This window comes from Chiloscyllium plagiosum, unplaced genomic scaffold (genome assembly GCF_037043375.1).
Source record: "Chiloscyllium plagiosum isolate Xiang-an unplaced genomic scaffold, Cpla_swu_hap1 HiC_scaffold_31, whole genome shotgun sequence".
Lineage (NCBI taxonomy): Eukaryota > Metazoa > Chordata > Chondrichthyes > Orectolobiformes > Hemiscylliidae > Chiloscyllium > Chiloscyllium plagiosum.
In genome coordinates this window covers 29,067,109-29,079,990 of record NW_028270169.1, presented here as the reverse complement: position 1 = coordinate 29,079,990, position 12,882 = coordinate 29,067,109, and the positions used below count along the sequence as shown (strand labels likewise).

General features: G+C 38.3%; 1 protein-coding gene across 1 annotated transcript in view; it reads left to right on the top strand.

Annotated features, from left to right (window-relative positions):
• The window catches only part of kiaa0753 (KIAA0753 ortholog), a 46,903-nt gene that overhangs the window by 21,848 nt on the left and 12,173 nt on the right, over positions 1 to 12,882 (top strand). Inside the window, exons 10-15 of the mRNA XM_043718507.2 lie at positions 35 to 163; positions 4,372 to 4,461; positions 4,852 to 4,939; positions 8,215 to 8,298; positions 9,959 to 10,129; positions 10,566 to 10,647. Coding sequence (XP_043574442.2) covers positions 35 to 163; positions 4,372 to 4,461; positions 4,852 to 4,939; positions 8,215 to 8,298; positions 9,959 to 10,129; positions 10,566 to 10,647 — 644 coding nt within the window. The remainder of the gene's footprint in view (positions 1 to 34; positions 164 to 4,371; positions 4,462 to 4,851; positions 4,940 to 8,214; positions 8,299 to 9,958; positions 10,130 to 10,565; positions 10,648 to 12,882) is intronic.

Genomic DNA, 12,882 nt, shown 5'->3' with positions numbered 1-12,882 from the left:
CATCCGGTGAATAAACATTTTTCTGGTTACTTAGAATTCCGTGGAAGAAACAGAAAACAAAATTGGAGAGCCAGAAATCTAAACCAGCAGACAAAAGTCAAATTTGCTTGTTCAAGGAAATGGAACAAGAAAGGCAAGAAGCTGCTAACACTGAAGCAATCAGGTAGCCATTGCTGGTTCATAGGATAATTACAAATGAGGAAAGCCATTTGGCCCATTTTCATTTATTCAAGGAAACTTGAATCCCTTTCAATTGTAATGTTCTGTTCTTTATCAAATAGTTCCAGGGATTTTGCTTCTAATACTTCATGATTTTCTACATATAGCTCACTATGCCAGGAGTAGACATCAATACTGAAATTATCTTTTGCTAGTGTGAAATGTGTTCTGCTCCTGCAGTTTAATCTAAACTAATAAGCTGGATTATATACTGAAACCCAGAAACAAAGAAGATAGAGGCAGGAGTGGGCCTTTCAGCTCATCGTATCTGCTCCACCATTCAGTGTGAGCATGGCTAATCCGCTATTTCAGTGCCACACTGTCTCACTCTCTCCATGAATATTGCCATTTGCATCTCGAGAAAACTATTTTTTTCATTAGGCATATGCAGTGGCTTGGTCTTGTCATGATCCCAACTGATGTTACAACTAAACTTGTCCGATCCCAAGATTTGGAGATGCCGGTGTTGGACTGGGGTGTGCAAAGTTAAAAATCGCACAACACCAGGTTATAGTCCAACAGGTTTAATTGGAAGCACACTAGCTTTCGGAGCGACGCTCCTTCATCAGGTCGTAGTGGAGGGCTCAATCCTAACACAAATTTTATAGCAAAAATTTGCAGTGTGATGTAACTGAAATTATACATTGAAAAATTGATTGTCTGTTAAGCCTTTCATCTGTTACAATACAGTGATAGTTTCACTTCTTCAATGTGTAAATCACAAAACGTTTTTAAAAAGTTGCATTCTTGGGTTAGCTGTTAACAATGGTGTAAGCCGCCTGTGTTCTCTGTCTATGCCATGATGTTTAGATTGATTCTAATCTAAAAAGTGAGATAACGGAGTTCTACATGAATGCCTGCAGTTTTTGAGCAAAGTACAATGTAACCTTGCAAGTACAAATTCACCCCACAAAATATGTGTGCATGTGGGTCTTTGTCTGTGTGTGTGTGTTTGTCTGGGTTGGGGGTTGAGAGTGTGAGAAAGTGTATGTGTGTGTAGTGAGTGCAGAATGTCTTAAGTGTGTGTGTGTGTGTGTGTCAGTGTCATGAACCCAAGGTCCCGGTTGAGGCCCTCCCGATGAGTACTGAACTTAGCGTTCAGCCTCTGCTCGGCCGCTTTTCTTTGCTGCCTATCCCGAAGTCCACCTTGGAGGATGGTCACCCGAAGGTCCGAGGCTGAATGTCCTGGACCACTGAAGTGTTCCCCAAACTGGGAGGGAACCCTCCTGTCTGTTTGTTGTGCGGTGCCCATTCATCCGTTGTCGTAGCCTTTGCTCGATTTCCCCATTGTACCATGCCTCCAGGCATACTTGCCTGCAATGTATAAGATGGACAACGTTGGCTGAGTCACATGAGTACCTGTCATGTACAAGGTGGGAGGTGTCCCCACACGTAATGGTGAAAGCTGTGTCCACACTCTGACACAGGGTTGTCACGGTAGGCGCTGCAAGACATGTCCGATCCCAGACTGATATCTGGCTTGATCTATCATGTTTTGTTTCTTTGGTTTTATCAAGGTGGTTTATTATTGATATGTGAGTATGAAATGCTGCAAATTTGCTTTTAACAATAAAATAGAAGTTGGCATTTATGGCTAAAGCAATAGAGTATAAAACTAGGGAAGTGTGGTTGCAACTGTACAAGACATTAGTAAGACTGCACCTAGGGTATTGCATACAATTTTGGCCCCTTTATTTGAAGGGAAAGGTAGCTGGATGGGATGCAGTTCAGAGGACATTTAGTAGCTTGATCTCAGCGATGAGGATTTGACTTATGAAGAGAGATTGAACAGTTTAGGTATATACACTCTGGAGTTTAGAGGAATGAGAGGTGATCTAATTGAGGTATATAAGATGCTAAATAGAATTGACAAAGTAAATGTGGAAATGATGTTTCCTCCTTTGGGGCAATCTAGAACGTAGATCATAGTTTTATCAGATTTAAAACAGAGATGAGAAATTACTCAAAGGGTTATGAATCTGTGGAATTTAATACAATAGACTGCAGTGGATGCTGGTACATTGGGTAAATTTAAGATGATCAACAAATTTTTAACTATTAATGGGTCAAAGGGTTATGGTGAGTGGACAGGAAAGTGGAGTTGCGGCTGTGATGAGATCAGCCATGATTGTATTAGCTGGTGGAATGGCTAGAGGGGCTGAATTGCCTACTCTTGCTCTTAATTCTTGTGTTCTTATGAAAGTTACTGTGCAAAAGAAGTGAAAACTAATTTTAAAAAACCAAACTATTTACACATAACATAGTTTTGAAGATTTTGAAATGTAGTAAAATACACTGTCATTAGTCCTAACAGTGCATCTTTGCAGTTCTTACACGGAGAAAATTCCCTTTACATTATCTCCCTGTCTTGAGAATCTGATAACGTCTTCCTTGAGTCTTATGTAACTGAGCTTACATTTCTCAATTTTAAAGAACTCTTCCATGGTTTTAACCAAACACTTCTGGACAGGAATCTAAAGACTAAAGGATGACCTATTTCTTAACAGTTGTAAACTGTATCCTTTCTTCAGGACTAGCTGTTTAAACATCCAACTTCAGCCAAGACTTGTGCAAAAGTGAAATCACAAGGGATTTCTTCAAGAAGGAAAAAACTTGATTCTAGAATCCTCTACCAGGAGCAATTATTTCTCTGTTCACTTGTAAAACTCCCCCAATGAAAAGAGAACCCCATTGCTATCTGGAAAGTCTCTGTCTCATGCTCTCTCCCTCTGTCCGCACTCTCTCATGCTCCACAGCTTCCACATTTTCTGTGGTAGAGAATTACACTTACCATTGCTTGAGTGTAGACATTTTTTTGCCATCTCTGAACTGACCTGCATCATGTCCTGAGACTCTGTTCCCTTGTTTTGTAACCCCCATCCAGGAGAAACATCGGCCTGTATCCTGTCAGGATTTGTTTTTTCATTTTAAATCCCCTGTCATGCTTATAGGTCCAGGGAGTACAAGCCCAGTCAAACTAATCTCTCCTCATATGACAACCCAGGAATCAGTCTGGTAACCTTCACTTTGCTTCCTTCATGGCAAGTGTATCTTTTCTTGCATAAGGGGACAAAACTGCTCACAGTATTCCAGTATAACTGCTCACCAAACCCTAGTACAGCTACTATAAAGCTTCCTTGATCTTTTACTCAAATCCTCTTGTAATGTTGGCCAGCTAACCAACCAATTGCTTTACCAACTGCTTGCTCCATTTGCCTGCTTGCTTCACTGACCACTGTATGAGGACAAACAGGTGGTTTTGCACATCAATGTTTCCAAATCGACCACCATTTATTTAATACTGTGCCAATCAGTTTTTTTCTATTGAAGTGGACAACTGCAAGTGGAAACGCAAATTAAAGATTTGTTTAGAAAATTATTATCCATTTGGACCAGTGTAGTTGAGAAGTGCAGGACAGGAATGTGGAATGATCACTCAATGGGCTGGATTTGGTTTTTTCTCATTAATTGGTTTCAACTAAATTGTTGGAAATATCTCTGCTGTTAGTGAAGTATTTCTTTGAAATTAGTTTGAGGGGTCTCAAAATAGATCACACTGTTCATCGGTCCACAGCACAGAACTATCCTAAATTTGACAGTGTGAGGATTGCTAGTGTGGGAAACAATAATGCAGTGCCTTTCTTTAAGCTGAAAGCATAGACGGCACTTATATTTCTTCTTAATCATGTGCCACTGTCCATGGAGTGCTTAGTGTTATTTCTTTTTACGGCACTGTTATTCTCAAGGTTGAGGTTTATTACTGTTTTCTTTTGTAAGAAATCGATTAATAGGACAGAAACTGAAAGACTGCAGTTCCTTTATTAATTTCCTTTCCAATTCCATGATTTTCTATACATAACTTTCTATGTTATCTTCTGGAATGCAATGCAATAATCTGTGTTTACAAAGTCAACGAGTAATGGTGTCTGTTGTACTTCTAACTGGTATGAATTGTCAAAAAATGTGTCAAATAGCAGAAACCTTTTACTGCTGTGTGATTTGTTCTGTGGAAGACATAACGACCATTTTATTACAAGAATGTAGGTTGGAGAGTGCATTCAATTTTTTTTTTCTTGGAGGAGAAAATACTCCTAAATGCTGTTTTAATGTGAGGCAAATTTAATGCAACCTATTTTTGAAAACTGATTTTAGGTTGGCTTGGCTTGATTCCGAGACTGCCCACAGGCTGAGGGAGCTCAATAAACTCTGCATACAAGAAACAGACAGAATAAAGAAATTAAGGTACAATTTCTGTAACTTCTAATTTTTATGTAGATCTTAATCATTGGTGACTTTTATGCAAAGTATGAGGAACTAGTTTGAGAAGGAAAATGGTGAATTTCATTTGGGTGTTGGATGCTTCCCAGTTATTTATAATTTTGAGGGGAATAAGTTGGATCATTAAGCTACAGAAAAGTTACAGCACATAAAGACACCATTCAGTTCATCATGATTGCCAGCTAAGTAAACTATTGTCCATTCCAATTCTGCTTTGCAGCACCTGGTCTGTAGTATTGCAGGTTATTGCTTTTCTGGTGCAAATTCAGGTTCCTTTTAAATTAGTTGAGGATTAAAACATCATAAGTGATACTATGGATGATTTTAGAATATTATTTAGTATTTTTTCTTCAGAGTTGAAGCTGACTCTCCCAACAAATGGATTGCAAAAGCAGAAGGAGACATTCGTGAGAAACTTCAGCCCTTGCTGGACAAAGCACAGGTATCAAATAACTAATACTTCTAAGTGATGCAGTTCTTACTCACTTTGCCATTGGAACAATTAGACTTTTTAAAGTTGTGTATATTGTGAATTTACAATCCTCTCATTTATCTTCTGTCAAAATGCTATTGTAAATATTGGATCTAGCACTTGATTTCTGCTGATAATATTGCAGAAACCTAAACAGTTGTGTTGACAGCATTCTTCCAATGTTACATGTGGGGTTTATGATCAAAGTGGGCAAAAAATTGGCAAATGGAATACAATATGGAGAAATGTGAAGTGTTCATTTTGGAAAGGTCCACTTTTATTTGTCATTACATAAATGATTTGGATGAGAATTTAGGAGACATGTTTATTAGGATTGCGGATAACACCAAAATTTGTGGTACAGTGAACAACGAGGAAGATTTTGATCAATTGGGTCAGTGGGCTGAGGAGTGGCAGTTGAAGTTTAATTTTGATAAAACATACTTATACAATTAATGGGAGAGCCCTGGGTGGTGGTGTAGAACAGAGACTCTGGGAGACTATACAGAGCATAGAGACCATAATTCTTTGAAATTTGCATCACATGTAGACAGAGTTACGAAGGTATTTAGTACATTTTGTCTTATTTGCTCGATCTTTATTTGTTGTAACTCCGTATAGGAGTTGGGAAGTCATGTTGAGTTTGTGCAGAATGTTGGTGAGGCTACTTTTGAAGTACTGTGTCCAGTTCTTTTACCCTATCATAGGAAAGATATTAAATCAGAGAGTGTTCAGAAAAGATTTTCCAGGATGTTGCCAGGAATAGAGGGTTTGAGTTACTGGAACGTTTTCCCTGGAGCATAGGAAGTTTATAAAATCATGAGGGGCATAGATATGGTGAATAGCAAAGGAGTTTTCCAACAATGGATGAATTCAAAACTAGGCATATTTTTAAGGTAAGAGGAGAAAGATTTAGATTGGGTTGGGATGTCTGGTCGGCATGGACGAGTTGGACCGAAGGTCTGTTTCTATGCTGTACATCTCTATAACTATGACTGTATGAGGGGCAACTGTTTTTAAACAATTGTTCATATATGGAATGAACTGTCCGAGAAAGTGGTGGATGACAGTACAGTTACATTTAAAAGACATTTGAATATGTACATGAATGGGAAAGATTGAGGGATATGGTCCAAACACAGGCAAGTGGGACTAGTTTGATTTGGGAAAATGATTGGCTTGGATTCAAGGTCTGTTTCCAAACTGTATGACTCTGACTTAAATGAAGAAAAACTGCCAAAAGCTGCAACATAAAGGGACTTGGCTTACTTGTACATGAAACCAGAAAGTTTGCAGAAAGATGCAGCAGGTAATTGGGTAGGCAAATGGAATGTTGGCTCTTTTTTTTTTCAAAGTGGTTGGAGTAGAGGAGTCTTACTTCAAATGTACAAGGTACTGATGAGATCATATTTTGAGTACTGTGAGGTATTTAAGAAAACATAATTTATTGAAAGATGTTCAGACAAGGTTCACTAGAATAATCCCTGGTATGGCTGGATTGCCTTACAAGCCAAGGTTAAACAGGGTGGGATTCTACTCATTGGAATTTTGAAGGATGAGGGGTGATCTCATTGAGGCATATAGGATTCTTTTAGGGGCTTGACAGGGTAAATGTTAAGAGGATGTTTCCCCTCAAGGGAGAATCTAGGACCAGAGGGCATAGTAGCAGAATATAGGAACACAAATTTAGGATTGAGATGAAGAATCTTTTTCCTCTCAAAAGGTTGAGTGTCTTTGAAACTCGCCACAGAGCTGTGGAGGCAAAGTCCTTGTGTATATTTAACACTGAGATCGATAAATATGAGAGGAATCAATGATTTATGGGGAAAGGGCAGGAGAGTGGACATGAGTGATCCAGCCATGATCCTATTGAATGATGGACCATGCTGGAAGGGCCAAATGGCCTACCCCTGTTCCTATTTCTTATGGTCTAGGTAACTGTTCATAATTTTAAAAAATCTCTCATTAATTAAAACCTGAGGAATGAGACTCCATACTAGTGATGGCCAATTGTCAGTGCTGGAGAGGTTGGTTGACTGTCACACTCATTTGGAGAAAGTGAGGACTACAGATGCTGGAGATCAGAGTTGAAAAGTGTGATGCTGGAAAAGCACAGCAGGTCAGGCAGCATACAAGGAGCAGGAGAATTGAAATTTTGGGCATAAGCCCTTCATCAGACATTTGTCCATCTCCATTTATGTATCGTTTAAATAACAAGATTTGACTTTTTCTTGCAATGTTAGTTTATATCTACCATGCAAATACAGTAATGTGAATGGCGTCATTGAAATCCTATAAGGAAGGAGCCAGAGATACTGTTTTCATAATGTATTGATAGAGAGCTGCATCCTGGGCATTTGTCAGTGTGACCTATCATCTGTTTGCTGGAAATTTGTACACTAAGTATTAGTGAGTACTGGTAGTTTCACAGTTACTTTGGCAGAAAAATATGGGGACATTGTTACTTTTTGAAAATCAAAGGGCCATGAAAGTTTTTAAAAAATTCCTTTGTGGGACTTGGGTGTCGCTGGCTGGCCAGCATTGATAGCCCATCCCTAGTTGCCCTTGAGAAGGTGGGGGTGAACTGCCTTCTTGAATCACTGCCGTTCACTTGCTGTGAGTTGATCCACAATGCTGGTAGGGATGGAATTCCAGGATTTTGACCCAATGACTTTGAAGGAACAGCGATATATTTCCAAGTCAGAGTGGTGAGTGGCTTGGAAGGGAACTTGCAGGTGGTGGTGTTCCCAAGTACCTGCTGCCCTTGTCCTTCCTTTTAGGTGGAAGTGGTTGTGGGTTTGGAAAGTGATGAATTTTGCTGAAAATGTGAACAATAGTAATGCATTAATAACTTGTGAAATTACTAAAGTTTAAATGCAATACTAAATATAGTGGCATAAGAGATCCCATTTACAGTGTTGCAGCATAACTCAGATATCTTTGGCTGTCTACTGATTTCTTTAATTAAGTTGCTCATTTCTCCGCCTCAGTCAGTAGGGATTTCAAATGCCATTTCTTGGGTCAAATCCACTTAGATTTCAAATTTTTGCTGCAGACAATCTGTCATTAGTAGAATTTATGGCTGTCACATGTTTGTCAGCCTGGGAGGACTGATAAAGCAATGTGCAGTGCTAACATGAAAATACAAGTGACTGTATTTTAAAAGGTTATAAAGTGCTAGTCTTTGAATTAACCTGCAGATATGTCATAGTGCTATAGAAATGTGGGTTTTTTATTTTCAATAGGTTATAAGTGATACTTGGGAAAAGAGAACTCGAAGTAAAGACTGTTCATTGCAACATCAACTATCATTACAAATTGCTGAAAAGGTAAACAGCTTTATAAAAAAAAATTAATGGCACTTCACATCCAAGTTGATAATGTAAAATTTGAACTTGTTACACTGCTGGATAAGCCTGTCATTTTGTTACATTCTTGGACAAGACCTATTACTTTTTATTTAAAGAAATTTGAAATCCCAACTGTGTAGTCCAAGAATGAAGCATCATGATTCCACAGATTAGAACTTTTTTTAACCATAGAGTCAAACAAAACCGACACTAAATACTGTTTTCGGTAATCTCCTATAACCCGAAAGGGAGAATCAATATAACTTCATGAGTTGCACTCAATTATAAACTGAATTTCATATTATTTTGCAGATGTAACTAAAATGGAGCCTATAAATTGGCCACATGGCTTAAATGTTGCCAAAATTCCTTTGAAACTCTGACTTCCTCATGGAACTGAATTATTCTTCTTGGGTTGGTTATGGATGCTGCCATAATAGGATCAGGCTAGCTCCAAGTTCTGTGGGCATGATCTTCACCCAGAATGGCACCCATGTGCAGAACCTCTTCTCGCTTGTGTGGACAGTGTTGATCCAGCAATGTTACCTTTCAGTAACACAGACTGCTGCAACCACTGTGCCTTTGCTTATTCCCAACTTTTACACCAAGCCCCTCATCTTCACCTTGCCTTTTCTGTGCAAGTGGATTCAACTTTCACAGAACTCTGATTGCACTGCCTCCCTTTTTTTATAGTTTTAAATAAAAAAATGTTTGGTTTTGGATCTCAGTTTCAATCTTTGTTTTTCTTAGCAGGTGGGAGAATTTTTTTCTATTTCCATTTTCCATTAGAATGTGACTTAGAGAACACAAGTTTTGATACCAGATTCCATCACAAACTGGGCAAATATGTAACTTGGGTATCTGCCTTAGAAAAGTAAAACTTGTGTTGTCAATTTTTTATTTGTTAATGAATGTACAGTTATTTAATTTCAATATTTTTAAATAATCAAAGTGTTTTCAAATTTGAGAATGTCAAAAATCTAAATGTAGGAATTCTTGATTGTTTTATAAAATGTATTTTGTATTTTCTTTATCTGTCTTTATCATTGCCAACTCTTTCTATGCATTTGTGCATGCATGTTTCAAATTTTTGTCGACAATTCATTATATTCAATCTTATGATGTAATATTTAGGCCTTGTAAATATCCAGGCAGGCAATGACTAATCTGTGACCTTGATTTGCAACCCCTTGTAAGATACTTGAGCACGTACTATAACTAAGATAAACTAATTGGCTTATAGTTCTTTGATTCTACCTTTTTAAAAATAATTGAAGTCACATTGAAATTCTTAAAATACAAAGGATAAGTCCACGATTTCAAAGGCCTGTTTAAAAAATATAGACCAGGGACTCCCAAAAATCCTAATTTTTTTTAAGGAAATGGGTTGAATATCTCACTCGCTGATTGACACAAAAGTAATGGCATTGTTTTGTGAAAATATTCCGCTTGAACCTAATTCAGCACAAATTGTGGTGCTTTGACAGAATATTTGTGCTGTAGAATTTCAAACGTAAAAGATAATTACTTTCATTTTTAGCATACATCTTCCCTGTAAAAACATAACTGTCCTAACTATCTAGTTGAGAATATATTACAAATGCAGTTGCATGTTAATTATAAAAATCTGTTCTTACAGGCTGCAGCTAGTGCGGACCTCCTTAGTGAAAAACTATTGGATGAGCTGCTAGAAGACACAGCACATGAGTTATTGAATTTGGAACTAAATGCAAAAACTCATTCAGAAGCTCTGATGATACAAGAAGGCACTACATTAGAGAACATGTTACAAAGAATAGAGGAAATGGAAGTAAGTATATATGATTTTGCACTCACTGCAAGGTATTGACATTGCTGCTAACTTCAAAGAAAGCTGCCCACAAAGATCTATTTCTGTGGTGTAAGTTTTTTACTTTCCTCCTTGATGTGGTTTCACCACGGATTGCGGTGCTTAACATTAATTTATTTTGTAAACCAAAGCAAATCATAGTAATATATTGATTGGAAGGTAACAAGTTATATTGAAACATTCAGTGTAGTATTGAATCTGTTTAAATGCTCATTGCTAAAGGAAAAATGTTTTCAAATAGAAAATTTAGTCCTTAAATAAAATTTCACCATTTGAATTTACCATGAGAGACTTCTAATAGTTTTACAAATTACTTTTTAGTATTTGAGTTCTATAAAAGTAACAGTATGACTGAATTTATGCTTTCTTTAACTATTTTATTTCAATATTTTGTCAGAGATACCAAGAGGCAGTTTGCAGAAGAATTTGCCAGATTGAATATGCTGACCCAGACTTCTGGGCTGAGGAAGAAAAGCAAGGTAATTTACCATGAAGCTCTGAATCTTATGTATTCTATAATAGCTTGGACTTTAGAACATTGTTCTGACCTTTATTTGCTAACTTGGTCTGTTTCTTTAAGGACATTGCCTGTGGAGAAGTGGCATCATAGGAAACTATAGTTAATTGCAGTCGTTTTTAAATTCTAAATCTGCTTCAAATATCTGCTTCATGATCAGAATGACCATGGTGAAATGATTTAGCATTTGAGTGTTCTTCAAATGGAATGTTTATTTGGCATTGATTGGAAAGGGAAGAGGTTAGAAAGAAGAAAAGATTGCACATTTCCTCCACGAAGAATATTTGAAAAGTTGTTTGTAAGCGATCTCCTCCAACACAGTGAAGTAACTTTTATTTTTGTCTTATCTCTGGTGAAGTAGTATTCCTTATCTACCAAACATTTGATTTCCTCCCCTGACCAATCATTTTTACAAAAGTTACTGTAGTATTGATATAATCTGGGGTGGAGCTATGGATTGATGTACATTTTCAGATACTTAAAAGCATCACAATAATTGTTAGCCTGATTCTGGTGGTTGTCACTGACCCAGAAACTGTACAGCCACACAAATAACAAGGTGGAGAGCAGTATTTATGCTGCTGGGCTCTTTGGTATTTTTGTCATGCAATTACAGGGGAACCTTGATTATCTGAATGTGATGGGCGGACACTATTTCGTTCAGATAATCAATTATTCAGTTAATCAATTAAATGCCTTTCCTCTGGGGCTCGGAGTTTTTAAAGTCTGCTCCCAGTTCAGGAGACTGTAGCAGCACACAGCGTGCGAGCCCAACCCCCAACAGCGTCCCAAATCCATGCAACACTGCCCCGCCCCCAACCCCTTACAACACTGTCCCCTGCTCCCAACGCCACCCCCAACCCTGTGCAACACCGCCCACCCGCACCCAACCTCATGCTACATGGCCACTGCCCCCAACCCTGTGCAACACTGCCCCCCCCCCCACCCCCGCCCCCAGTACCGCCCCCCAACCTTGTACACACTCGTCCCCTCTCCCAGGGCAGCTGGACCGAACTCCAACAATAAGACTGCTGCAGTTGCCTTTGTGGGGTAAGTCTCCAAATAGCACACACTCTCAGAGCCACATACACAACTTTCTAGTGCAACTTTGACAGATTCCACCTCTGCCCTGTACAGGACAATGTTGGTGAGATTATCTGGGGAAGGGGGGGGTTTAGGGTACACCCCTCTGTAGAACTCTAGGGAAAGTGTGGGGAGAGAGAAAGGGAGGGCGGGCAGTCAGTCATTTGGAGACAGTGACTGCTTAATCACTAAACAAAAGACGCGATCACTATTGGAAACACGTCTTTGATGTAATCTTTCCATCGGGACCTTGAGATCGTCTTCAGATAATCTGATTTTCGGATAATTGGTATTCAGATAATCGAGGTTCCCTTGTATGTGGCACAAAATGCTTGCCACCGCTAGGATCTTCTGATGTTTGTCCTGCTTGTGCCTTATTAAAGCTTAGCTACACGTCACTTCAGACATTGCAAGCCAGGAGCTGTCATTCACACTGTCAACTAACATCTAAAATGTGGATGATCAGGTTATTATGCTGTTTTGGTGTTCAAATTGACTGTTGCATTTAAAACAGTGACTATCTTGTATTTATAGTCCAAAACTTTGACCTCTTATCAACAGAACCTCTTTGCAGCTATCCTATTTAAGTCTTCATAACATTTAAAGAGACTTATTAAGTTACATTACAGCTTTCCCTTCTTTATAGGAAGAGCTTCAGCCTCTTCAACCCTTATTGATGAGTGTTACCATTTAGTTCTAATATCATCTTTGTAGACCTTTTTGTGTTTGTTCCACTGCTAAACTATAATTGGAACCCAGAGCTCTGTACTCTGTAGTTACATTTTAAATGAGAAACTGTGATGTAATATAGTGAAATTGTAATCTGTGGTAACTATCGAATTTAAATGGAAATATTACTTGACAATAACTCTTTCATCAGAATGATTTATTCAAATAAATTGCCAATAATAATGTAATATTTATTTTTAAGGTATCATGGTTTGTCAGTACTCCCGTCTATAGGAAATAACTATCACTAGCAATATTATGAGGATTTGGAGATACTGGTGTTGGACTGGGGTGTACAAAGTTAAAAATCACACAACGCCAGGTTATAGTCCAACAGGTTTAATTGGAAGCACTAGTTTTCAGAGCGCCGCTCCTGATAAAGGAG